Genomic DNA, 27,923 nt, shown 5'->3' with positions numbered 1-27,923 from the left:
CCCATAACGCGAGAGGGGCGGGCGCACCGGGGCCCTGCTCATGAATATGGAGGCCCGCAGCTCCGCAGACACTCCCTCCCTGTTGAACTTGTGCAGCCAGCTCCGGCTCGGGCCAGCAGTCAGTCAGTCAGTCAGTCAGTCAGCAGTGGGCTCGGCTGCCGCATGGCCACTGTGTGAAAACTTTCCTCAGCACAACAAGTGGAAACAGTCGGATCAGCAAGGAGAGCAGGCGCTCGGAGAGGTTCAGGGACATACTAGGAAGAGGTCTCCTATGAATGTGGAACTGGCGCTCCGCTCATCAAAGTGTCGTTTCCCACTCGTGCATGTTTAAACCAGAGGAGAGCTCTGGTGCCGTGTGTCGGCCAGACGACTAGTACAAACGAGCGGCAACAGCAGTCCGGAGGCATGATTTTGAGACGGGGCTCGGTCGTCGCTGCCTTTTTGCTCTGCTTTCTCGCCGAGGTATGTGTCAAAAAAAACAAACAAACAAACAAAAAAAAACATAGCGGGCAGGGTCAGTCGGTTCAGCGGCTCGGATGCGCTTTGGTTGCATGTGCGTCGCCTTCTCCACGCGCGCGGCCATGCTAGCGTTACGCGCAAGCCGTGTCTCATGCAAACAAACCGCGTCCGCTGTAAGCCCGCAGCCGCAAGTGCAAACGGTGTTCAGAAACAGCCCGCTCGTGTAACGAGGTCAAAGTTTTTTTCCGCTGCATTCACTGTTCTGTCTTCAACAGGTGTCAGAGGGATCGGGACAATTCGAGTTGCAAATCCTATCGATGCACAATGTGAACGGAGAGCTGCTGAACGGCGTGTGTTGTGACGGCACGCGGAACACGGCGGATCGAAAATGCACGCGGGACGAATGCGATACGTTTTTTAAAGTTTGCCTGAAGGAATACCAGTCGAGGGTTTCCGCTGCAGGGCCCTGCAGCTTCGGAATGGGATCTACGCCTGTCCTCGGAGGGAATACCTTTTCTTTCAAGAGCTCTGTGAGGAATGACAAATCCAGGATAGCTTTGCCCTTCAGTTTTGCCTGGCCGGTGAGTTGGAGACTTCAAAAACAAAAAAAAAAGAAAAAAGTGTTTCCCGACGCTTCTGCAAAAAAAAAGGGAGAGAAAAAGTCTGTTTTTGCAGGGCAATTCTATGCAATTACTGTCCGTCAGTCATTCTCACTCCCCAAAAAGTGGATCGAAAGCACAACAAACAAAGAGCGAGCTTCGCTTTTGGTAGTTAACCCTCTGTGAATTATCCTTTTGAGGAAGGACCCCCTGGTCTCCTCATCATCTGCGCCAATTAACCAGGTGCAGGTATTTTTCTCCATCAGACTTGTCTGTTCTGTCTCAGTAACGTTTAAAACCCCTTTGTGTCATCATGAAACCTCAGTGAGAAACTATGACTGCAGTGAAAAACCTTAGGACGCCAGTGTGATTAAAAATGAAATGTTTCATGAAAAAGATCCACTTTAGCCCCCCCTTGTAAAACTGATCTACTGTCAGGAAACTACCTTGTTCAGTGCATTCTTGAAATGTTCCTCATAAATATTTTTCCCATGTCTGACTTGATTCAACAAATAAAGTGGAGATGAAGAGTTGGGCGAGCTGCGTTCTCCCAGATTCCCCCTCCTCTGCCCCCCCCGGCAGCTGCTCGTGTTGCACAGCAAAGTAACTTCAGAGTGAAAACCCCACTTTCTGGTTTCCTCAAGTGTCAGCTCTTCTTTGCAGAGTGAATGCACGGGCCTGACAGGCCTGTGGGAGTGTTGTAGCTCTGCGAGAGAGATGATTTGCCATGCTGGAGCGCATTTCGATGCAGTGAAAAAAAAAAAAAAAGAGCAGGACTGTGCACAGACTGACTGGCCCCACAGCTTGGCCCGCAAACTCCTCCGCTGTGCCTGATGGGTGAAAGGCACAGTCCGCTGGTATGTGTGTGTCCAATTACATCAAGGCTATTTTTACCTCAATCCTGATGGAAGCTGTTGTTGTAATTTCGAGCATTGTGCTCAGCGGTGGCCTCAAACAGCCCGAATGAGTGCAAGAGCTGGAAGATCATGAGTGATTTCCTTCCATTTTTATGCGTGTTACCTGTGGGGCAGAGCAGATCATTTAGATTTGTGCTTTCACTGTGATCCAGTAAAACAGTGTTCTCAGCAGGGCAGCGTGCAATTTGATATGGCCTGTATTTTTTATTTGCTCTCCACTTAGACACTGGCGCCTCACACCTTTTTTAAAGACAAAGGTTTCTGTTTATTTTCACGCTATGGCAGCACTAAGTTGGCATGGACGCTCTGAGCCAGATTAGTCTCATCTTACTGGTTGAAAATCATTCCTGCTTGAAAACAGCGCTTGTTGACATTGAAATGAAGCCTGGTGCCGTTTCCAGTTGGAGCACTCGGCTAGCTTTACTCCCGTCCTGTCTGCCATGTTGATAAAATGTATCAACATTACTAAATGGCCCGCATGTCCTCAACCTAATGGAGGATGTTCTTGTCCTCTTGGCAGGAGATAAATGGAAATACCAAAACCGGGGGGTTATATTGCCTGTGAAACTTGCAGAATAAGATGAAGCATGTGTATTGAGCTGTGTCAGTGTTTCAATCAGGAACTCTCACATGCAGAAAAATGAATTTGATACAGCTGTGTGGTAGAAGACAGGAGTTTGGAGCACCCGGGCTGAGATTTGGGAAAGAACAAGGCCACTAGTTAGACCCTCTCATCCTTCACTTCAAGTGCTTTACTTCAGTGCACATTAACAATCGTCAGGTTAGGTATGATATCACTCTTTGTCCTTTTCATCAGTTGATTGGCTGTTGTGGACAGATGGCAGTGTGGTGCAATTGGGTTGTTGGGTACTCCGAGTTCATGAAGCTTTTTTTTTTTTCCTTCTTTCCCCCCTTCATCCTCTCTTGTGAGCTGCATGAAGCTGGCCTCTTGTCCAGGCCAAGGGCTTTGTTTAAGTCACGCTCGGTTGGACCCCAGGCATTTCATCGCTTTAACCTTGCCACCCACAGTAACTGCTGCACTTAATGAGGCCGCACACATGTGCTCGGACCAGGTAGGGCCGGAGCCGGGCGTCCAGCTGGATGTCGTCGGCTGGACGTCTTTAACGTTAGCACATGGCTGTGCTAGAGCCCCGTATGGATTCGCCCATGTCTGCTTCGTGCTTTTATCCCGCAGAGGAGTGAGGGCCCTCACACTGTATCAAGCAGGGACAATGGCGTGCCCTCGGTGACTACAGTGAGGATTACGGAGCATAATAGAGGCGGTGCAGCTGTAATGCCAGCGCAGGGCAAGCAACAGGAAGCAGTTGTAGTAGACTCAGCAGTGATGAAGTTGGCTCTCAGGCAAACTGTGACCTTGCTTCTGTGGCCACCTCAGCATATTTACCCATGTTACACACAAGGGAAGAGGAGGCCTTTTCTATTTGGACTTGGTCCAATCCCTCGGAGGTTAGATTGAGCTTTTAGAAGCACTTATCTTCTCACTTGCCAAATAGTTTCTTTCCAGAGTAATCTCGTTGATCTGGCACCCTAATTCTGCTCAAATCTTATTTAATTATGCCCTCATTTCAAAGCATAATTTCCCTCCATCTTTCACTTAACCCTGTGCCGGCGTGTCCTCTCAGACCCGGGACATGTTGGCATCGGTGCGATTGATTTGTTGACAGGCCGAAGCCGTCTGAGAACCGGGATCAGGTGAGTCGCAGAACAATGGGCGGCTCAGCCCCGAGGGCGAGCGCTGCAGGCAGCAGCTGTAATGACACGTTTGTTTTATATAGTCTGCTCTGATGTGGCAGTTAAGTGCAAATTGCTCAAGTGAAAGAGGGAAAAGAAATGTGTTCTGCGTTTTTTTTTCTCCCCACCTCACCCCGTCCTCTGCTTTAGCGAGGCCTAGTTGCAGCGCTGGTGTCAGTGTGGCGTTACATAATGGTTTCGCTGCTTATCAGAGTTGTTTAAAGCTGTTCGGTAGCGTGACATGCATAAAAAAGCATTTTAATTTGCATCAACTGTGCCCTGTTTTTGTTTCCTGTGATGGTGAATAACCCTCGCAAAAGACAGACGACTGGCTGCTTGTTTAGTTTAATTCTTGATGTGACTTTCATTCCCGGTCCCGGGTCCATGTTTTGATCTTGTTTGCCTTGCGAGAGATCCAAAATCTGCTTGCAGTGTCTCTTGTTTTCGTTGGCAAAAGGGTGAAATTCTTTCATCGGGTCGAGGTTCTGTCCTCTGGGCTGACGTACCTTTACAGTACGTTTAATAAGCTGTTGGTTGTACAGCAGTCTTCCTCCAGCTCTTGTTGTGATGAAAATCTCTTGGCAAACAATGGATTCCTTCCTTCCCTGTCCATCAGTGCAGCCGGTGGCTTTGAAGGTGATTATGAGAGTTGTCTTTTCACAACTGGGTTTTATGGCAAAACAGGGTGTGTTACCTAGCAGGCCCAGTCATCGGTTAGATCTCGGTTTGATACTATTGAAGTGATTGACTCAGGAAAACTGATACAGAAGGTCAACATCCCTTTGACTGGACTGTTGACATTTCCTCTGTGCTGAGTGTAGGCCTCGACCTGCCTAATCTGTCGGGCCTTGCCTTTATTTAGACTTTTGACTTTTGCCTGTTATTCCATGAGACATACCATTTTGTTTTAGTTTGTTAGATTACCTTGTAATGGTACATCAGATGGCTCCATTTTCAGTTAAGGTCAGGATGAGAGGCCGTGTGTGTGTGTGTGTGTGTGTGTGTGTGTGTGTGTGTGTGTGTGTGTGTGTGTGTGTGTGTGTGTGTGTGTGTGTGTGTGTGTGTGTGTGTGTGTGTGTGTGTGTGTGTGTGTGTGTGTGTGTGTGTGTGGTGTATGTGCGTGTGTGTGCTGGAAAAAATTCCCCTACTGAGAGGATTCAGTAGTGTTCTTTGGCAAGTCATTGTGATTCGAACTGGAATGATCTTTATCGCTTATGTTGCTTGTCTGTTGGACAGTGTCTTCTTGGCCAGGAAAGATAAGAAGACATATGGCCACACTTATTGCACTTGGACGTGTGTGCATGTATGTGTGTGTGCGGACGCTCTGTAGTTCAAAGAGAAGTTGTGAGTCAGCTGGGAGCCTGGGAAAAGTGAACCTGGCAGTGGCAGACGGTTCCAAGCTGATAACCGCTGGGGAGTTATGGAGTGTTAGTGTATTAGGAGTCAGGCAGTATCTCACTTTCTGGAAGCAGTTATTTGGTCTGGAACTAAACATCCAATAATGACGAGGCCGCTTGTCAGATCAAGCCAGTGCGACATTGTTGTTGGATAATACAAAGCCCGTGGATCTTCAGCTGTAGTTTACTTGATGTGAACTGAGTGAAACTCAGCTGGCGAATAGTAAACATTCGTATCTAAGGCCGCTGTGTTTTGGCTCTGAAGTTTTCATAGCGTGGGCCTTACTGAGGTTTATGTAGTGCTAATACGTGATCAGTCTGTGGTGACGGTGATCACAGTGCTGCAATCGCTTCCATGTCGAGGCAAGTCCAAATCGTGCGAGCTATGGGTGTGTTGTCTTGTTCTTGTAGATCTGCCTTCAAAGGAATCAACTAATAACCCATTACATGTAATGCGAAAACGGTCCACACAGTGATTTGATATGTTTTTTTTCTCCCATTAGTCCGGCCCTGGACACCGTGTGATGTTTTGTTGCGTAGCAGGTGAACCAGGCTGGTTGATGTTTTCATTTGGCAGGGATCCATTGTTCCTCCTGTTCTAACTGCCTGTAAAATGATAATGTTAAAAAAGGCTCAGAATGATTATTAGAGGGGTCACTGAAAGGTGGCTTAACTGTAGGAAAATACTAAAAATTCTAATGCAAGTTTTTTTTTCCCCTCCATATCTGCAACTTCTCTTATTAGTCACATGCACGTCAGTTTAATGTTGCAATGATGACTAATACTAAAATTCTGAGAGACTGATAACTTACTCAGTCTATGTGTGTGGAAGTGATGTTGCATTCGAGTTCCTGTTTTGGGGATGAGCTCACAGCGTCTGACGCTGCTGTGTCATATATGTGGGATGTCTTTTGCGTTGCCATTTCAAATAGATTTTCCCCGACCCAAAAGTGCACCAGAAGTCCTATGTGGACATGCAGCTGGGAGTGCAGACACTGGAATGATGTATTCAAGTGCAGTTGTACAGGCTAGAATCATTGGAAAAGGTAGCATGATACTGTTTAATGGTTGATGAGAACCCAGAGGACTCTTGTTCTTCGTGTTAGTATAGTAACTAGCTGTAGGTTGGGTCTTAGTAGTAGATGATTAGGTATCACATTACCACTGACTCACTCGAGTTGTGTGCCAAGTGATTGCAGCCGATTGTGAGTCAGAGTGTACTGTAAAGCCCGGGTTCGCTGGTGAACCCTGCGATTCAAATAATAGCTGCCCTGATTGCAGTGAAATATTGGCAAAGGATGAGATGAATGTCTCCTGGAAAGATGGAAAGTTGAATGGCTCCCAAAAACAAGGTGAAGCCATGAAAAGGGTTCAGGAGTGAGTCATCCCTTTTTCCTTTCTATGGAGAGTGAATAGGGGGTTTCCTTCAAGCAGGTTTGTTTACCATGAAGTCATTGCAGCACGGAGGGCCACAGTGGCCATGCAGAATTTCTGAAATGCCTCCAAGCAGCGCTGCTAGGTGCAAGCATGTGTGCGAATATAACAAGTAGGTGTTTCTAGTGGAAGCTTGGGCACTGCAAGTGGATTACACTTTCTCACAATCGCATACTTTCTCTCCGACTGTGCCGTGCACGCTCGCAGACGCATTGTTCGCTCCCTCATGACTGTGGGCGCAGGGCAGCGTGAGCGTGTAAGCCGATATCGGTGTGAGCGCTACCGACCCCGAATCGGACAAAGCGTTTTTCGGGAGCGCTGAAATCAAGACAGGACCTCCAGAGTGTAGCGCTCATTCAGTCTCTCTCGATCTCTCCTTCCACGCAGTTTTTTTTTTTCGGCCTAACCATCCGTCACATGCACTTCTTCTTCTACTTTTTTTTCCTCTCTCTCCTTTTTTTCCCAGCCTGTGTTGACTTTGCCTTTAAGCAGTGCAGTTTGGATTGTTCGCAGCATTCTCAGCACATGGCACCAGAGGGTTAGAAATAAGCATGAAATTGGAAATCCCATATACATTGCAAAACAGAACCGACTGCGAGCTCTGTCACAACACTGGAAACCATTCACTGACTCCTCTCACCACATTTTCTAAACGTGGAAAAGCAGTTCCTGAAGAGAGCACCATGACCGAGATACGGACACAGTTTTTCTATGTGCCGTTGTTTTTATTATTATGGTCATTACTTGCGAGTCTGTCCAGTGTGGCCTCGCTCTGTCTGGCTGCTCTCTGGTGTATCAGACGCCCTCCGGCTCGGTGGGTGTCCAGATCGCCGCCCATGCATCCGTCATCCTAATCGTAGCAACCCGGAGACCTCTGCACCGCCGCGAGCTTATCCCCTCTTAATCAGTCCAACGGGACCGTTGTTGTAAGTTAACAGTGAGCAGCTTCCGTTGTGAGCGCGCTCAGTGACAGGGAGATGAAACGTCATTGGCAAGGCTGGTGAGGTCGTGGGAAACTACAAAGTTGTGGATTTGGAATTTTTTTTGAAGTATTGAATGATAAATTTGGAAAGGAAAATATGTTCATGTCTTTGTTTAGTTAAACTCTGTGACGTTTGTTAAAGGGGAAACATGTGTGGAAACCTGGTGCAAGTTAGTTTGCATGGTAACCAACAAACAAAAGGCTGTGAGCCGGTCTGTGGTTCTCTGCGCCGTTTTACCAAACATCTATCACCTCGTCACTGAATGGTAATGGTTACTGTTTTGTCTTATGATACAGTGAATGCTTGATGGTCCTGCTCTTGGCTAACGCTCCTTTCCTCTCCGTCTTGTCTTCCTCAGCGGTCTTATACTTTGATAGTGGAAGCCTTGGACTTCAACAATGAAACCAGTGGTGAGTATTTGTCCTTGTCTGGCATCTCCATCTCGCCTTCCCCTCCCTTTTTGCCCCCCCCACCCCCCCCCCCCCCCCCCACCCCCCCCCCCCCCCCCACCCCCGCCTTCCCTCCCTCACCGCCACGTCTGGGAGGAGTCGTGTTGAAGGTCAGACAAGGAAGTTTATTCTCCCTGAACCCCCTGCCCTTTTCCACATGGTCCACTGGGTGTGTGTGTGTGTGTGTGTGTGTGTGTGTTAAGAAAGTGTGTTGACAGGTGCCTGTAAGGCGAGAGAGCAGGACAGGGAAGCGCGGGGGAAGAAGAAAAAGAAGAAGCAGGAAGAAGAAGCAGGGACGGGGCAGATGGGGTGGCGGGGGGAGGTGCAGACAGGGAGAAGGAAGTGTGGCGAGGTAGAGGAGGGGAGGAGACCCGAGGGGGCCACGCCGCCCCCCTTATGAAAATGTTTTCATTTGGCCGATGAGTGATGTCAGGTGCTGCCAGCCAGAGTCGGGGTCACACTGTCTCACTGTCACTGAGGCGTGAAACACAGAGTTCATCCGGCCGCCCCAGCCCAGCGCTGCGACCCGCCCGCAGTCACAACGCTGGGGGGGTGTTAAAGTTACCTGTGGCGCAGGTGGGCTACAGACTGCGAATGTGCAGCTGAGGGCTATTTAGTGTACTGCGCGTTCCTCCCAGGAACGTGGCTGAATCTAAATCCCGGTTGCCAGGTTAGGTTTCTGCCGTTAGCTGTGCTGGGATTCCTGCCCGCTGCTCGGCGGTCAGATTGGCGACAGCGTGGTGATTCCAGCAGAGGGGGAGGGCCTTACCCCATGCCTTTTTATGCAGGGCTGTTCAGGGTCAACAAGGTTTCGGCCTTTTCTGCTGTATTTGCCGCTCCCCAGAGAGCTATTAGGGCATTGGTGTGAAAAGCCCCCTGAATGTACACAGTCAATGCTGGTTAAGCCCCTCTGAGCTCCACCAGGCTAGCTCACAGCTCTCACAGCGTCATGTGTCGCGGCTATCCTAACATTTAAACACCGACTGCTTTCTAATCAAAATTAAAAGCTTGACGCTTATGTAAAATTTCCAAGCACAGTTATTTTTGTGTTTGAAAAAGTCAATTTTGTATGACTGATAAAAGTTTTTACAGCTGAAAAGCTTTGATTTTCTCAGCACAGAATGGCTTTGGTGCTGGAGCATGACCTTTCTAAGCTTTATGAAGCTTTCCTGATTTATGTTCAGCTCCGAGCCAGGCAGCAGGTAGTAAGGATGTGCTACTCCTGACACTGCAGGCCAGCAGTCGGTAGAGAAATGCCACACAGCTGAGCTCTGGATTCCAGACCACTGCGAAATGTTACCGGGCACTGTGATTTCAGTGCACACCCCCCACCCCCCTATACACACCACAGCACTGTAAATAAATGACAGCAGGCCGTCCCCCACTGCATTGCATTGCATCATACTGCACAGAGGAGCGATTCACCCAGCGGTCAGCCACCTCTGCTCATGTGAGTGCAGTAAATAACAGCTGTGACATATTTTTCATTCTCTCCCAGGTGGAAGATTTGGATATCAAGTAGCGAGCGCTTTCGTGGGCGAGTGAATGAGCGGTGTTAGTGCGCAGGGCTTGTATGTATGCACACAGTGTAATGCGTGGAGATGAGGCTGAGCGTGTTTGTGTGCCATCACAGACCCCCAGGTCAGTCCTTGTCCGTTTGACTTGTTATGTTTGACGTGACAATAAGTCTGCCTGAGGGTCCAAGTCTGTGTGTTTTTAGGTCTCTTAAAGTATTGCGCAGTCACAACATAGGCCGGGCCTTTGCTGAAGTATAGATAGACTCCTCCAAGTGTGTAAAAACGAGTTGACTCGGGAATTTTTGACTGCAGTTCATAGAGGAATGCATGCGAGAAAGGCCCGTGTGGAAAAAAAGTGCTGATGGCACACTGGCAGGCTTCCCAGCAGTGACTGTGGCATCGGTGTCCTCCTCACGCTGTAATTTATGGCGGCTGTGGTTCTGTCCTCGCCTGAGCAGATGCAGAGGGGTAGCATCTGAGACCAGTAATATCCTCAAGCTGTAAACCTGAGAATCAGAAACCAACCAGGGAGAGTTGGAGAGGGAGCGTGAGAAAAAAAGCAGTTAAGAGCGCTCATTACAGGCAGCCTTTTCCTTTTTTCTGTATTTCCTCCTTGTACTTTTCTTCCTCTCCAGCACACATAGTTGCTTTAATTACATATAATCTGCTATCTAAGAGATCTTCTGCAATTTGTGTCGGAATTTTTGGGGCATTTTTGGGTTCCCACTGTATGATCAGGGAGAACGCTGCAACCATCCAAATGCGTGACGTAGGATGCTGCATTCCGCTCTCCTCTCCCTGGCTTAAAGTCTCCTGACAAACACTAAATTCAACTTTTCAACAAGAATTTTGTGGTCTGTGATGATCGTGTCAAAATTGACGTTTTAGGCGCAGATGGGAAGTTGATAGAGAAGTCCTCTCATTCCGGCATGATCAACCCCAGCCCGCATTGGCAGAAGCTGGCTCACAACGGCCCCGTGGCTCAGTTCGAGTACCAGATCCGGGTCAGCTGTGACGAGCACTACTACGGCTTCGGCTGCAACAAGTTTTGTCGGCCCAGGGATGAGTTCTTCGGGCATTACACATGCGACTACAACGGAAACAAGACTTGTCTGGAAGGCTGGTCGGGACCTCACTGCAACACAGGTAAGCCCCGCTGACTGCAGCATGTAGCGACAGGTGACATCACCTCGCAATGGAAATACTGATCAAGACAGCAGCTCGAGACAGTTGGATTAGTGTTTATGACTCTGAATAAGACGTCTAAAGCTAGCAGCCAGACTGTAATCTATGATTCATGCTGATACGCTGTCTGTTGCGTGGTTTGCATTGAATGGAGCGCTTTGTTTCTGCACTCTCACTCCTCATCATTTCCATTCAAATAAAGCTTTTCATTGCCTGTATGACCAGGAATAAACTTTTAGCCCCAGGAAATCAGCCTGGGAAGCAGTCAGATTCTTGTTAAACATTTTACTGTGCTATATGGCAGGCCCAGCTTGATTGTTTGTCGACAGCAGCGTTTATTCTCGCAGGCTGAAATTATACCATCTACTGCTAATTAAAATGTGCCAAAAAAAATGGAGCTAAGTTTGAATGTAGTTATCTGGCAGTGATTCTACTTCTTCCTCTTCTAGCTATATGTCGACAAGGCTGCAGCACCGAGCATGGATTTTGTATGGAGCCGGGAGGATGCAAGTAAGTGATGAAGTCTGCCCTGTATGATTTATTAGTCAGTTATCAATGGTTTTACTGCATTTTGACTATGTAAAATGTCAAACACGGTTTGTTCAAGTGCCGTTACTTTTTTTGGAGGCTGGTGCCAGAAGCATGTGGTGCGGATCAGTCAGATATGTAGGGATCGTGTCCAAGCACCAGTTCTGTCGTGGCATGGATTTTTCCCCCCATACGTGCCTGGCGTCCTGGCCAAGAGACTATCAGTACCCGGGCTTAAGCAGAGATGCAGGCTGAGCTGCAGATCTCTCATGGAGCTTTGGACCGGAGCTGCCCGTCTGAGGAAAGCAAAGGCTCGACTGCCAAGGCTCCACGATGGAAATGTAGCCTATGCGTTTCCCTCTAATGAGGCAAGCGTTATCAGTCAAATCATGTGTAACATTCGGATGAGCCTTAAAGTGTATTGTTTGTGTAGCTAATGGCTTCCTAATGCTGTTTATGCACACAGCCAGAGGAAAAGCAAGGCGCAGATTGATATCAGAGCAGGGCATTGTGTGCAGTAACAGTTGTATCTCATCCTCATCCTGGAGGAGGCCCCGCACTGCCCAACTCTTCCCACAGCTCAGGCATTGGTTGCTTTCTTAGTTGTCTGATTTGGCTGTAAATCAAGCACAGGGACGATCAGGTTTGTTCATTTTGTGCCGCAGCTTTGTTGTTTTTCCCAAGCCTTTGACATCATCAGGTTTCTTGTAAGTGCTTGTGTGGCCACTGGCAGAACAAGAGGTTCAATTGCTTTAGTGTCTGTACAGGTGTGGCTATATTTAAAGCTCTGGGTTTAACTTGTTTTATGTGCACTCTGCCAACAAACTCTCCGAGCAAGCTCGACCGCTGTTGTAGTCGGTGAGTAGTTTCCCATCGTTGGGCTGCAGCAGAGTGTTAAACAACAGCAGTACATAGCAACATTGGCTGCAGGCTAGGGCAGCCTCTTTGTCACTCACTTTATGTCAGCAGAGCCACAGCTAATGACGCTCTGTGGGATTTTCTTTCAGCGGTGACGTTTTTAATGATACCCCGTTTGCATTGTTACCGATACATCAATTACAGTGCACCTGTGTGCCAAGATTACCACAGTAGATAATTGGTTTGAAAAGCATTAACTGTGCAGCCACAACATGCAGATTCTTAAAAGACGTCTGTTTCCATGTTGGGGGCTGAAATCTTTATGTGCATCAGCAGTGCTACACAATGTAATGTCACATTCCCTGGTAATTTGGCTGCGTAATAACTGTAAATGATTTAGGATCCCGCCGGGGAGTCGTGCTCTGCTTCTCATGGAGAGGATTAGCACGCTTTTAAGAATAGCCTCTTTAATCACAGACTGAGGTTTACTTAACCACCGCGTTTATTTTTACAGTCCGTCCGTTTCTTGGGGCTAATCAGCGCGCCGCTCCCCCAGGGGGGACACCGTGTTTCCTGTCGCTAGGCTCCACAACAGCAACAGTATCGCCACCTAGCCACCTTTTTAAAGAGCGGCCTTATCAGCCAGGCTGGATTGCCGTCTTAATTATGGAGCCCGGGAAGAAAAAGGGCAGCATTATCAGTGTAATTATGGACCTGGACATTTCAGTGGTCGGCAGGCTCCCCTCCTCAGCCTTGGGGCACAAGCCAGAGTCCTGACTCATGGGAACCAGGATGAGCGGCAGAGCAGCCGAGAGGAGGGCCGAGCGGTCCTCTGTGCGAGGACGTCGCTACTGCCAAGCCACAGGCACAGTGTTGTTAAAGGGAGCGTCTGGCCGCATGCTAATGTTAGCTGTGCTAAAGGTCCCAATGGAACTGTAATTTAGTGTTTTGTTTTTTTCTGTTTGGTAAAATGCTAAATGCTCCTCTGTTTCCTTGTCCCCAAGTATTGTTTAAAAGCTGTTGCATAAACACCCTGCTGCTTAAGATTCATTTGTGGTCTTTTAAGACACAGCGCAATTGTGAGGGCAAGAATACTGCCTCTTTGTTTGTCTCATTCGTGCAGCTCCATGCTGTATATGCTAAAGTGTAGCTCATTAAGTTCAGATTATGGCTGTATTGCTTGTGAAGGAATTTGGAATCAACAGAAGATTAAGATATTAGCATTTGCAGATGCCACAGGGATTATCTGACCTCACTGTGAGTTTGTGAATTTGCCTGAATGTTGTGCATGTGGCATGGTGTGTGTGTGTTTTTTTTTATTTGGGCTGATTTATATTTGAGGTCCCACCTCTGAGGCTGATGGCATGGCTCTCTGTGTGTCTTGCAGGTGTCTGTATGGCTGGCAGGGCCAGTACTGTGACAAGTGCATCCCCCACCCTGGCTGTGTACATGGCACCTGTGTGGAGCCCTGGCAGTGCCTGTGCGACACCAACTGGGGCGGCCACCTTTGCGATAAAGGTTAATTCCCTTCTCTGATTTCAGTCGCAGTCGCTGTAGGAGCGGCCCGTGTTGTGTGAAAAACAAACTAAAGCGGTGTGAAATGCTCTTTTCCCAGATCTGAACTACTGTGGCACTCACCAGCCATGCCTGAATGGAGGGACATGCATCAACACAGGACCTGACAAGTACCAGTGTACCTGCGCTGAGGGATACTCGGGTGCAAACTGTGAGAGAGGTGAGCGTCGCTTATCTTCTGCAATCTGATCTTGTTATTATTGCAAGCTTTAAAGGGCACGAGTACCGCTCAGCCTGTGAAAACAGGTGTTTAGACGTGTACCACGCAGGATTTCCCACAAAACAATGTGCAGACTCATGCAAAAGTAATCCCCCCAAATAATCACCTGTGATCCATTATAAGTGTGTTGCAGTGTGTTCATCTGCAGAGACCCTGCACTGCCAGTATTTTCTCCTTTCCTTCTTATTTTGCTATGTTGAGCTGCAGCCTTTGAGCAGTGGGTGTGCAGCCTCCAGCCAATAACTAATAACAGGGCAGTCAGGGCGTTATAAGAAGGTAGCGACCAGGCTGACACTGTCATCTGTGTGATTTTTGCTCAGGCTCGGGGAGCTCCACTACATTCTCCTGTCCTGACACAAAAACAATTAGCTGTTGCTGCTGGCTTGTTGACTGCTGTCTGTAACACGACAGATTACTCTGCATTATAATTATGTTATTATATTGACTCTAGTACTATGCCTGTTACTGAGTTGGGCTGAAGATGGCTGAATGACAGGTGCTGAGTAGGATTACTGTCGCTGTTCATGTACTCAAACACCATCATTTACACGCGATTAACACATGAGTTTAAGTATTTGCGAGATACATCATAACTCATTTTCCTGCAGGTAGTCGGGTACACCACTCCTGAGCCTTATGTAGGTATGTGATGCTGCAGGTGGTACGCTGCACCGCGTGTGTTGTGACACCTGCAGTCAGGGGCCGGAGAGGAGGAGCCAAGTTTGAATGTTGTGTTTACAGACAGTAGCCTGCATAGTATACCTTTAATGTCTTCTGGAACAGTGAAGGGAGCTTTCTAAAGCCTGAGGAAATCTCATGGGGGTTCAAACTCATGCTTGCAGTTGTAAGAAGTGGGAAGGTTCTGGGCTTGCTGAGCTTACAGACAAAAGGTCAGAGGTGCCTCGAGTTTGTAATCAGAGGAGGTGGTAACTCGGCAATAATCTGTTTCCACTCCAGCACCAGTGGCCCCCAAGTCAGGTAATCCACCAGTTTGATCTTCAGGGGCCGGTCATCCCTCTGCTCCTCAGACACTTGAGACAGATGGGTGCGGTGCTAAGGTTCAGCTGCCGCGAACACTTACCATGGAGATGATGGTTTTTTCCTCATTAAATCTGAGCCTCGCAGGGTGCTGACAGCTTAACTGCAGACATGTCAGGAAACCGTGCCCTCCGTAACAGGAGGTCCTCCGACCAGGGGATACGTCAGGCTATTGTAACACAGAGGCCCCAGGGTGCAGCGCTGCATCCTATCCCCTTCCTCCTCCCCGCAACATGTCAAGAGCCGTCCACCGATCACCTCCAACTGCCTAGTTATTCCCAGAGTGAATCATTCATTTTTGATTCATTTGGGACCCACTCATCCTTAAACTAGTCCATAAAGGAGAAACTCCAGGGCAGTGGCTCCCCCTCTCCCGCTCGCCCTCCCGCCAGCCTCTCATCTTGTGCCGCCGCTCAGAAGAAGAATGGCGGGGAGTCAGAGGGAAGTCACGGTGCGTTGGTCAGGTCAACTTAGCATGAAAGATGATTTCCTGGTGGTGTGGTCTGCCGGGCGGGTAATGAGAGTGAGATGGGGGGACTTTGAGCGGGCTTTTGGGACAGGGGAGGAGGTGGAGGAGGGGTAGGTGATGGGTGAGGGAAGGAGTCAACTCCCTGGGTATGTTCTGCTGACAGAGGCCCAGGGCAGAGGAGTCAGAAGCTGAAATGCATTTTTGCATCTGATCTGTTTTCTTGTGAATAATGGGGCAAATGTAGACCGCATGATGTCACAGCGAAGACCGTCATGGCTGCGAGCATAAAAACATCAATCTGAATATCAGGTTATCAGCCAAAAAGGGTAAAGTGTGTCCGGTACATTTGTCAAATTTAATCACAAAATAAGTGTCATAAATTGACGAAAGGAGTATCCAAGGGTGGATTTTTCCTCTTTGAAATGACTCACAGGGGTGTGTGTGACCTGTTTTCAAAAATGTTCTCTCTCATTCTAGCGGAACATGCCTGTCTGTCCAATCCGTGCTCTAATGGAGGGAGCTGTTCAGAAACCAGTCAAGGCTACGAATGTCAATGTGCGCCAGGCTGGAGCGGCCCCTCCTGCACCACCAGTAAGATTGCACTCAACCAGCAACCCACTAAATGTCAGTGCCCTCATAGAAAAAAGTCACGTTGAATAACTGGAATTGACCTCTTCTGCTTAGACGTTGATGACTGCTCACCAAACCCCTGCAACCACGGCGGTACCTGCCAGGATCTGGTCAACGGTTACAAGTGTCACTGTCCCTCACAGTGGACAGGGAAGACGTGTCTGATAGGTGAGCCGCCGAGCCTCTTTTCCCCTTTCCACCACTTCACGCCCGTCAACTGCACGTGCAAATGCCACAAACCCTCTCTCTCCCTCTCTAGATGCCAACGAATGCGACAGCAAGCCTTGTGTCAATGCCAACTCGTGCCGCAACCTGATTGGCGGATACTTCTGCGAGTGCGTCCCTGGTTGGACGGGGCAGAACTGCGACATCAGTGAGTTGAAGGCTGTCAGCTGCAGCTGTCCAGCTCCTGCCTCCTTCATTTCCTTCTCTCTGCATTGAAGCTGCAGCGCAAAGGCATAAAGCAAACAGTTGGACAAGTGCAGCCTTTTCCTGCAGTGTAAATGAATCTGCTGTATCATTATTAGCCCTGTGTGTGGCCCCGGCTGTGGTGATTAGAGGTGGCTCAAAACAATCCCGGGACTAGTTTCACTTGGCAGCAGGCGGGATTGCTCAATACTCTGTGTTGCACTGATTGTGCTGCCATGTTATCCAACTCTTGCACAGCGCTCTCTTGCTCCGACAATGTTTTTAAAGGCCCCTAGCATGGGAAACATAAAGCACAGACTTGTTTTCAAAGACAGACTATTTAGTCAAGCTGTTCAGAATTAATCCTCACATTTGTTTTCCCGTGCAGATGTAAACGACTGCAAGGACCAGTGCCAGAATGGGGGGACTTGCAAGGTACGTGTCGGGTCAAAACCCATGCAGCTTTATCTGGTATCGCTGCTTTGTTTGCCAGCTTGTTTGTTTGTTTTATTGTGTCTTTTTCTCAAAGCCCGAGACATTTACAGCGGTTATATAAATAGCTGCTGTAAACTGTTCCCTCCAAACCGACAGCGGAATTGTTGTGGAATTCCTCGCTGAAATCAAATCTGAGGGGAGTGGGTTCAGAGGGGTTTCTAAGGGAGGGACACACAAGTTTCTTGACCACACTAGATTGAATTACCATAAACATTATTGTGTTGAGCCCGTGCCAGGAAAATGTGTTGAAATAATTGTAGAGCTGTGATAATGTTCTCCAAACTTGTCGCGGCCCCCCCCCCCCCTCTCAGCCCGGCTCCTCGCTCTCTTCTCTGGTTTGACAGTTATTGTTTGGACCCCACCCTGTCGAAACAGTTGATGAAATTTGCGGCTCACCCCGGTTTCTCTCTCTCTCTCTCTCTCTCTGTCAGGACTTGGTAAATGGCTATCGTTGCACGTGCCCCCCTGGCTTCACCGGCGAGCACTGTGAGAGGGACATTGACGAGTGCGCGAGCTCGCCGTGCCTGAACGGCGGGCGCTGTCAGGATGAAGTGAACGGCTTCCAGTGCCTGTGTCTGGCTGGCTTTTCAGGAAATCTGTGCCAGGTGAGACGCGGCTCCCGCTGCTGCCCCAGACACAATTAAGCACACATGCATCCATCCTCCCTGCTATCATTTAGCATCTTAAGCCCTTGCCCTCTCCCCCTCCCGGCCCCCTTTCTACCAGCATTGCTGTATCTTTGGGTTCGTTGTAAAGTTTTCCTGCCCCACCCTCTCAAATGGCTGTTGTTCCACAGTCCTCCTTTTTAAAAGGGAGTGCTTTGTTGAAGCTGCTCCTGGCTACAGCGGGATACATTCCTCAGCGCTGAAGCCCAGACTCAGAGGACGGCTCCTATGTCTCTGCCTTGTTTTTCCCCTTCCTCCAAGTGCTGTGCGTGTGTTGTTTCCTGGCACAGCCTGTAGGGAGGATGCTGTGGGTTTTGCTCTGTTTAGTGTAGCAGAAACTATGTCAGCTATCAGGTTCACCGCTCTCTATTCAATACCTTTCTGCCCTAGCTGGATATCGATTACTGCTCGCCCAACCCGTGTCAGAACGGAGCGCCCTGCTTCAACCTGGCCACAGACTACTACTGTGCCTGCCCGGAGGACTACGAGGGCAAGAACTGCTCTCACCTCAAAGACCACTGTCGCACCACCACGTGCAAAGGTACGTCTCCTGCCTGCAATAACCGCGAGCTTCTGCTCTTTGTCTTTTTCCAGAGCGTTGCTGTAAGGCGATCCGCGTAGCGTGCTGTAGTAAAATTGTGAATAAGGCCAGGTCTTTGCCATTTGCCTGAACACTTTACCCACAGTTTTCCCATGAGGGCAATACCTATATTTTAGTTTCGTGCACTCAAGGTTCTTGGCCAAGGTGAGCAGTTTTTTGTTTTTTTTTTTAGCGTAGCTCCCTTGATGAATGCCCCCCTCCATCCCCTCAGCAAAGCTTTTCCAGTGATTCTCCCCTCCTCTGAGTTCTTTGAAAATCTGGCAGACGGCTGATAGCACTGTGTGTGTTCTTGGTAATGACTTGGTGGGCTACCTCTTCTTTTTCCCCATCAATGAATGTGCACATTTTTCTTTGTGTGTGTGTGTGTGTGTGAATGTGAGTGTGTAATTGAGTGAGTGGACCAACCACGGAGTCAGATACCAGACGGTGAGATTCTCTGCTCTTGGCAAGAATTAAGTGATTACAGGGGAGCAAATTCACCCGCTCTCCTAACCTGATCAGACAGGGGGAAAGGAAGGGATTTCAGTGCAGAGTGAAAAAGATCACTCTGAATTGCTTATGAAAGCATAACAGCTTATCGCTGTTTCTTCTATCATTTGTTTTTTTTTTATAGGACACTTTTTATCAGGGGATGGGAATTTTTTTTTTTTTATCTGTAAAGACCTGTTACCTTGTAGATCTCTCTGTCACTTGTTGGCTCCCTCACTCCTTATTTGGAATAGCCAAGTCTGATTGACAATAAACTAGATGCCCTCCTTTTCACTTGGAAGACACAAACCACGTTTTAACGATTTGGAGCGAGTGTTTGTTCAAAGAGGCTTCGCCAGTAGTGTCACTGTGTAATGATCTCTCCTCTCCACAGTGATTGACAGCTGCACTGTCGCCGTGGCGTCCAACAGCACGCCGGGAGGAGAGCGCTACATTTCATCGAATGTGTGTGGACCTCACGGCCGCTGCCGGAGCCAAGCCGGGGGTCAGTTCAGCTGCGAGTGCCAGGAGGGCTTCAGAGGCACCTACTGCCACGAGAGTAAGACCAGATTCCACAGAATACGTCGCACAACTAATCGCGATAGATCGCGGCGGCTCAAATACTCAATCTCACATTTCTCCCGTCTGTTTAAACCCCAGACATCAACGACTGCGAGAGCAACCCGTGCCGCAACGGAGGCACCTGCATCGACAAAGTCAGCGTATACCAGTGCATCTGCGGCGACGGCTGGGAGGGCGACCATTGCGAGATCAGTGAGTAGGGCTGCTTGTCCCGCCACCTCAAAGCAAAGCCTCACCTCCCTCACGGGACTGTATGTGTTTCAACATAAAACCGTCGGACTGATGATGTGTTGGATGTGCCACACATAAATCACACTCCCACCTGATGTCTCCACCAGACATCGATGACTGCAGCACCAACCCCTGTCATAATGGAGGGACGTGTCGAGACCTGGTGACTGATTTCTTCTGCGAGTGCAAGAATGGCTGGAAGGGAAAGACATGCCACTCCCGTAAGAGCCCTAATTTTAATTTTTTTCCACACCTGTGTAGTCTGTCTGTGCAGGCTCATGGTATGTGCTTATGGCTCTATATAATTGCCCAGTGTTCTATACATTTTTGTGTGTTTTTTCACACTTGTGTAAGGGAACAGCTTAAGCCACCCTAAGATTTTAAATGCTCCCCCCAGGCGAAAGTCAGTGCGATGAAGCCACATGCAACAACGGAGGCACCTGCCACGACGAGGGCGACACGTTCCAGTGCAAGTGTGCCCCAGGGTGGGAGGGTACGACGTGTAACATAGGTGAGTCAGGGCGGTCTGGTTTAATGTCTCATATTTACACACACACACACACACACACACAGAAGCTTTGTGGGAGAGCTCCGTCTTGTCCCAGATATTAATCAGATCTGTCAGATCTGTGAAGTCCACAAACAGTTTTTATCCCTTCACTCTGTCAGCGCTCCCTCCTTTCTCATCCCCCTCCTCGCCCATGTCTCCCTCCCATGTGAGTGCTGACAGACATCCGCTTAAAATCCCTGATTGCACTGACAATACACTTCAAAGTCGTGGAATGCAGATTCCCTCAGAGAAAACAGAAACCCGGCTGAAAAAAGCCAACCGACCAACCAACGGCGGTCCGCTGTGACTGTTTAAGGTTTATGAGCGCTGATTTCACTGCTAATCCTCTGAAGCTGGGGGGAAGAAAAAAAAAAAAAACGTGCTAACAAAACGACACTTCTCTTTTTTGTCTTCCTGTCTCTCAGCCAAAAACTCAAGTTGTCTTCCAAACCCGTGTGAGAACGGAGGTACCTGTGTGGTGACAGGGGAGTCGTTCACCTGCGTCTGCAAAGAAGGCTGGGAGGGTCCCACGTGCACCCAGAGTAAGTGTTCTTTCAAGGGGAAAGGTGGACAGTTATTGCTATTAAATGATGATAAACCTCCTGCTACCTAGTGCAGAGGTGAAGTCCTGCAACTGATTAAATCAGACTGTCCCAGCCCCTCTTGAATCTCCTCTCTCTCCCTGGCTGCTGCTGGCCATGTGAGGAGAAGAAGAAGGAGGAGGAGGAGGAGGAGGGAGAAAGGGGCTCAGGAAAGTGGAGACAGATGTTTCCCCCCCCCCACACCCCACCCCCGCCCTCCTCCTTGTCCAACACACCCCTCTCGTCGTTGCATTCCTGTCCAAACAGTGACATGTCGGCTTGTTCTACAGCTTTCCTCCATTTCCCTGGCTTCCCTGTGCGCATGCACTCCAAAACATAAATTCCCCAACTTTTGCGAGGGAGGGAGGAAGAGCCGGGGTGGGAATGTGGGTGCGGAGGTGTTGTCGGCGGCGAAGACGGCGGGGGCTGGAACTCATTTTCGAGAGCCGACTCGATTGTGTTGTTAATCAGGCGGTGTGGAGTCCAGGCGCGACCGGCCCAACACGCCTCTGCACACGCAAGCTCAGACGTGCTCTTTGCTGTCATGTGCACTAAACAGTCATACATGAGAGAGTAGAAGAAGAAGAAAAAAAACAACACACTCATTACATTCTGTCTCTCTCTCCCTCCCTTTCTCTCTGTTTTTTTCTCTTTCAGATACCAACGACTGCAGTCCCCACCCATGGTAAGTGGAAGCCAAACGTTTCCTGTAGATTCAGACAGATGTAAACAGGGTGCTCCTCCTGTATCGTAGTTTCTCACCTGCAGGCTTTCTCTCTCTCTCTCACTCACTCTCTCTCTTGCCGTGTCTCTGCTGAGAACCAGGCATACACCCATCCCTGTCATTCCTGAGAAGCAACCAACTCTCCCTCTTTTGTGAACTCCCAGGCACGACACTTAATTAGGCACACACCAATGGAACTCGCTCCCAAACCCACACTTGTCCATTAAAACGAACGAGTCTGAAAAGTGGTTGCCTTGATTACCTTTGAGAAATTGTTACTGTGTGCTGACTGGTGAGAAAATCCCAGCCTGAAACGAAATCCGACATTCGATGTCGGTGTGAAACTTGCCTGAGATGCAAACTGTAGTCTCACTCCCCCTCCTCCCCCTCCTCCCTGCAGCTACAACAGCGGAACCTGCGTCGACGGGGATAACTGGTACCGCTGCGAGTGCGCCCCAGGCTTCGCCGGTCCAGACTGTCGGATCAGTGAGTATTAACCTTGCTTCACGCTCCTCCCTGATCTCTGTTAGATCGGGGCCGGGCCGCCGGACCGTCACCGTCGCCCCAAATGGAAGGTCTAGCCGGCCAATTATCTGTGCATTGGGCTGCAGGCCAGGCCGAGCCATTTCGGTGTCACTCCGCCGGGCCTTGCTGCTGTCCCCGGGGGAAACCGGCTTAGCAGGCCAACAGCTAATCAGCCATGCTCTCTGACACTGATTACACAGATTGTTTTCCCTCTTAAAGGCTTTCAGATGGCCACATTCTTTCCCATTGCAAACCCTTTGTTCTGCTAAGTCCAGCCTTTAGCTCCTGCATACCTGCTAATGATGCTGCCTTTAATAAAGCTGCATGGGGCAAAAACGTCCAGGGCTGATTTAAAGCATGTTTGCTTGTTTTTTATTGGCTGGTTTGTATGTGTATGTACTGTTCAAATGACACATGACCTCAGCGAATTTAGCCTAGGAATTAGATTTGTGTGCTGACTGCTTAACCCAATATTTGCGTGCTGTCTGGCTGTGCTCTTAATTCCAAAAAGGAGCCATTCTTCACCTCTCGCTCTTCTCCTCTGTGACAGATATTAATGAGTGCCAGTCCTCTCCGTGCGCCTTTGGCTCCACCTGTGTGGATGAGATCAATGGATATCGCTGCCTGTGTCCAGCAGACAGGACTGGCCCTCACTGTCAAGAAGGTATAAGACAATAAACCACCAAAGACAAATCCACAGAACACACTCACCCTCTGTGAGAGATTTCTAATACTGTGGTTGTATTTAACACAGTGACAAGAAAACCGTGCTCTGTTAATGGACACGTCACCGCCGATGGAGTCAAATGGGACGAAGATTGCAACACTTGCCACTGTTCCAATGGGAAAGTTGTGTGCACAAAGGTATGTGTAGACTAACTCTGCCTACAGGGTCAAGGTGAAGTGTTTATGATGGCTCTGTACAGCTGTGAAGCACATGATGTCATTGTTTACCAATGGGAGAAGGGCTGTGGAGAAAAGCGGTGCAATAAATGGTTATAAACTCAAAGGTTGCAAGGGTGGTTGCATCCTCGCGAGCCGTCAGAGATCTCAGGTTAGGGCCATGTCGGGGACCGCAGCACTCGGGGTGGAGTTGGTTTGGGAGTGTCAGATTCCTTTCAAAGATGATGCAGTTTGTTTTGAAGAGAAACACAATGGCACTGTTAGAAATAGGTGTCGGATGCCAGTTCAGAAACTCCCAAAATTACACTGGGTGAAGATTGGCTGATCTGCAGCAGAGTTGTACCATGATTCTAACCACCAAATGAACAATGGTGCCTCACTGATACTGCTGCCCTCAGGAAGGGAATGCATCATGGGCTGAGAAATGATCTGGGCCTGTAAGGTACAAGCTACTATGTTATGCATAGTCTGATATGGGAACAAAATTGCGTGGGTTTTACCGTACTTTTGCAGTACAGTAGCTTGTGTGTTTCATGCAGATTACAGAAGCATATCCTTTAACATGCAGTGCAGAGAAACGAATCTATACAGAGCCACTATTCTCCTTGACTGGGAAAACCGGTGCCATTGATTCGATTTTCCTAATGTGTTTACAGTCCTGTTCAGGGCTGGAGTGCCTGGTGGTCAGCGCTACGGACACATTTCACTCGCTTCCTTTTTTTTATCAGTTATCAGAGACAGTTTCTGATTTAAAGTAAACCATTTTCCAGTTTTAGACTACTTCAAGTTCTTGTGTGGCTGCTTGTGTATTGAAAACATTCATATATTTATGTTAATGTAAGGCATCAACAAGAGTCTACAGCCACAGTAGCGGATCTGTGTGATTGTACTTCGGCACAGCAGTGCTTTGAGCTAAATACTAACATTGGTGTGCATTGGATTTGCAGGTATTTTCTAAAAAAACAGAGTATGGGATACATTGACCTGCTAGTAAAGCTCATTATGATTTATCTTGTGGGCAAACAAACCATGTATTTGGTGCTAAAAGCCTTACTTTTAATATTTTTGAATACCCTCCTCTGTCTCATGACACAGATTATGAATTTCTAAATAATACTAAGAGCTACAGTCCAGCTGCTGGCTCCAGAGGCAGAGTGACGCTTTGTCAGCTAATGTGCTCACAATGACTTTGCTGAAGTGCTGATGTTGGTCCTGTTCAGGTTTGTTAATTTAAAGAAAATCTCAACAATGTTTCCCCCGCCATGTTTTTCTCTCCAGATGTGGTGTGGTCCCACGTCGTGCCACATGGGTGCCAAAGGTCGAGGCGGGTGTCCTTCAGGCCAGAGCTGCATCCCCATCAGGGAGGGCCACTGCTTTGTGAAGCCCTGCCTCGGCCTCGGCGAGTGCTGGCGCACCAACCCTCCCCCGCCTCCCACCAAATGCTCCAGTTACCAGGACAACAGCTACGCCAACATCACCTTCACCTTCAACAAGGAGACCATGCCTCGAGTGAGTTACCTAGGCACCAGGGAGGGAGAGATTAAATGCAAAGGTTTTGGGGTCATTTTTCATGCTTCTCCTCTGCCACCACTCTTAAATGAATGGGAGCAGCAAACTGTGAAAGATCAGATTTTCAGAAGTGCTTAACCATCTCTCCTGGGCAAAAGGATTTATAGTCTAAGAGTCCTGAACAATTCAGTCACATATCTAAATGTGTTCCAGGAGGAAAAAATGTGGGGATAGTTGTCTCTTCTCTCCCGGTTTTTTGTTTACTGCATCCAAGTTTTGGCGTTTTTGAGAATCAGGCATTCATGACTTTGCGACTCATGCCAATCCCCTCTTAACCCGACCGCACTGCAAGATTAATCTCAGGATCATATGGATGTGAGCTGAACAGGACCGCTGGCGACTCTGTCACCACATCTGATCATCACTCGCCAGTTCCCTAACAAGCATGACAGCAGATAGTGACAAGCATATGAGTTTGTGGTCTTTAATCCAAATGAGGTGGATCCCAACCAGATAGCATGTTGAACCAACTGCCAATGCAGGCCTAGCTCTTCCTTTTTTCTTCTTGATTGCCCTCTTATTTTTTTTTCCATGTGCGTTGACATTTGCTTCATTTCTTCTCCGTGTCCAGGGCTTGACTGTGGAGGATGTCTGTAAGCAGCTGAGACGCTTGTACGTAGTGAAGAATTTCTCCTTGGAGCATTGTGTGTCAATAACCTGTGACCCCTCATTCTCAGCCAGCAACGAGATCCACGTCTGCATCGTAAGTACCTCCTCCCACTCCCAGTCTGCCATATGTTTGTCTGGCTCTATCAAAAAAAAATCCCCTTTGATTTATAGCCTGCAGCGTGCATTCTTCACAGCATTAAGACACCCTCTAATGGGATATGTGGTGGATTTAGGTTTGGTTGTTTTGTGTCATCAGTTGACAGCGAGTAAACACGATCAGTGGCAGACAAGCTCGAACTTAAAGCAACAGATTTGAAACCTCTCCATCTTCCTGTCACTTGTAGTCTGCCGAGGACCATCGCCTGGACCGGAGCCCCATTAAAGAGATCACAGACAGGATAATCGACCTGGTTAGCAAACGCAGCGGTAACAACACCATCATCACCTCCATCGCAGAGGTGCGCGTGCCAAGCCCCAGCAAAACTGGTATGAACCGCCTCCAAACTCTGGTTGTTGTCTTTCATGTTTTCAGACTTGCACACACTTGCATGCGAAGAAATAGGTGGGTGGATTTTTTGGATTTTTGTTTTGATTTTCTTTTTTTTTTTTTTTTTTTTTTATAAGATCTGATGAGATAGAACTGAGCACCAAAGAACAATGTGCACACGTGAAAAATAATTCCGAACCTCCCACATAACTCGGGCCGCCCAGGTCTGCCATCTCATGGCAGTTGTAATGGAGCTTAAAAAGCCTTGAGCCAACATTTGGATGGAAAGAGCAGAGCTGCTCGGCTACGTGGATTTAGATTGGCTCGTACTGGCTGGACTGGGACTAGTAAGACTCCCGCATGTGTCCACCATTCATCAACACAGTGACAGCAGACTGCTGCCACGGCCAAATAGAAACAGCCTCCTCCTCTGTTCAGGGCTCAGAGGTCAGGTTGCACTGGCGAAAGCATGCTAATGATTTAGCAACCTTGACGCAGGGCTATAATAAAACCTTTGGTGTATTGTTTAACCTGGACTTCATTCTTTTACATTTGTGGCATCTCTTTGACCTGCGATCATCCTCTTTTTTTCACCCATCAGACTACCTAGTGCCACTCCTCAGCTCCATCTTCATCGTCATCTGGGTCCTCGTGCTGGTCTCCATTTTACTGTGGTGCATGCGCCGCCGGCGGAAACAGAGCAACCACAATGGGACGTCGGCCGCTGTCTCCGAGGACAACACGACCAACAACGTCCGGGAGCAGCTGAACCAGATCAAGAACCCTATAGAGAAGCGTGTGGGCCTCACGGTGGCCATCAAAGACTACGAAAACAAGAACTCCATCATTGCCAAAATAAGGACAAATCATCCCGAGGGGGATGAGGATGACAAGGAGAGGCACTTACAGAAGGGCCGCTTTGCCAAACAGCCAGCATACACACTGGTGGAGAGGGACGAGAAGACGCCCATCTCCAATCCCAACTCCACATCCAAAAATCCTAATTGGACTAATAAACAGGACAACAGAGACTTGGAGACAGCAAACAGCATCAACAGGATGGACTACATTGTATAGCAGACAGCTGTGTTGCTGTGCAACCAAGCCTTATGCCTTCACACCCCGGTGGTGGGTGAAACGGGGGAGCTTTGGCATGTGTAGTTAGTAAACTGTCGTGTCAGTCGTGACCCCACAGTATTTTCAGATATTCCCCGTGTTAATTTAAGTTTTGACAAGCTGGCTTACACTGGCAGTGACAGTTGCTTTGGTTGGCTGGAAACACAAGGCACTGGTATACATTTCACTGTAGAACTAGTCGCAAAAAGTGTCCTCCTCCGCATTTCATCCCCCCCCCCCAATTTTTTCAGTTTAGTGGACACATGGAAGGGGCTCCTGGTGTAATTGTTGTACAATGACTAAAACTACCCGACGTGTTCAACACTAGAGCTAATTACTTTTAGTATGTGGTTGAATTCTTTCTAGTTCCGTTTGGAGAAAGTGCCTTTTCAGCTTTAGACTTAAGCAACTGTCAAATGAGAAAAAAAGATCAACTTTATTATTTATTTTTATTTTTCTTCGGAGGGAGGAGGGGGGGCAGGGGAGGGGAGGGTTCAATGTCAGCAGTTGCTGCCAATATGAAGAATTTATGTGTCGATTTAGAACATGTAGATATGTACATTTTTTTTATTAATCATTGTGTATATTTGATTTATTAACTTAATAATCAAGAGCCTTAAAATATCATTCCTTTTTATTTATATGTTCTGTCTAGTTTGAAGGTTTTGATAGCTGTGGAAGCCTACCATTTCTTTCAATGACTTAATTTTTTTTCAACGCATTCTATAAAAGCCAAATTTCAAAGAAGACAAAGGATGGGCACTTTTCGCCTGAAAGAAATACTTTTTTTCTTTTTTTTTTTTTCTCACATTTGACATTTCATTATTTGTTGCCAGGACCTTGATTGAAGGCAAGTGAGGTTAGGACAACAAAAGCTCATGGCTGCTGCAAAGGATGGACATGGTGGCAGACATATTGCTTGCCACTAATGGTTTAATACTTAAGGGAACAAAAATCCTCCAGCGGCTTCAGTTTAACCCATTGACACATTTCAAAGGCTGTCAAAATCCACCAACTTGCAAGGCAAGTCACATCAATATGACACGCCAGAATTCCCATCTGCTTTAGTCAGCATAATATCATAAGCTAGACCATGAGTACTTGAACAGTAGGGGGGCAATGGGAACACTGTAGAATCAGATGACATACACTGCCTTGCTCGGCAAGAATCTGCTTTGTTTCTGTGCACATTTGTTTCTTTTTAAAAATGAGGCTCTTAAAGACAAACATGTTTTATCTCATTTGTTAACCCTTTGAGATCATGGCAACATTTTTGTCCTATTTTTGACTTTGTGTTACAAACTTGAGAATTATGTGTTGATCTGGCAATATATTTTTGAAAGTCATATTTATTAAATATTTTGTATGAAAAGAGAATTAAAGTTGTCTTTGTTCTGGA

The 27,923-nt window shown here is 48.0% G+C and overlaps 1 protein-coding gene across 1 annotated transcript; it reads left to right on the top strand.

The window, feature by feature from the left end:
* The first annotated feature begins 132 nt into the window (after positions 1–132).
* On the top strand, positions 133–27,923 carry jag1b (jagged canonical Notch ligand 1b). The gene is made up of 26 exons (XM_041947132.1): positions 133–462; positions 735–1,040; positions 7,900–7,951; positions 10,396–10,653; positions 11,142–11,202; positions 13,466–13,596; positions 13,694–13,813; positions 15,858–15,971; positions 16,065–16,178; positions 16,270–16,383; positions 16,807–16,853; positions 17,345–17,518; positions 17,969–18,119; positions 19,042–19,206; positions 19,308–19,421; positions 19,568–19,681; positions 19,858–19,971; positions 20,436–20,552; positions 21,249–21,276; positions 21,716–21,801; positions 22,391–22,504; positions 22,595–22,704; positions 24,022–24,252; positions 24,884–25,015; positions 25,266–25,407; positions 26,010–27,923. Exons 1-26 carry the CDS (start codon positions 406–408, stop codon positions 26,483–26,485), a joined length of 3,642 nt encoding a protein of 1,213 aa, XP_041803066.1. The 5' UTR covers positions 133–405; the 3' UTR covers positions 26,486–27,923.

The sequence above is a fragment of the Chelmon rostratus genome, chromosome 11, assembly GCF_017976325.1.
Source record: "Chelmon rostratus isolate fCheRos1 chromosome 11, fCheRos1.pri, whole genome shotgun sequence".
Taxonomy (NCBI): Eukaryota; Metazoa; Chordata; class Actinopteri; order Chaetodontiformes; family Chaetodontidae; genus Chelmon; species Chelmon rostratus.
This window is presented reverse-complemented; position numbering and strand designations above follow the sequence as displayed.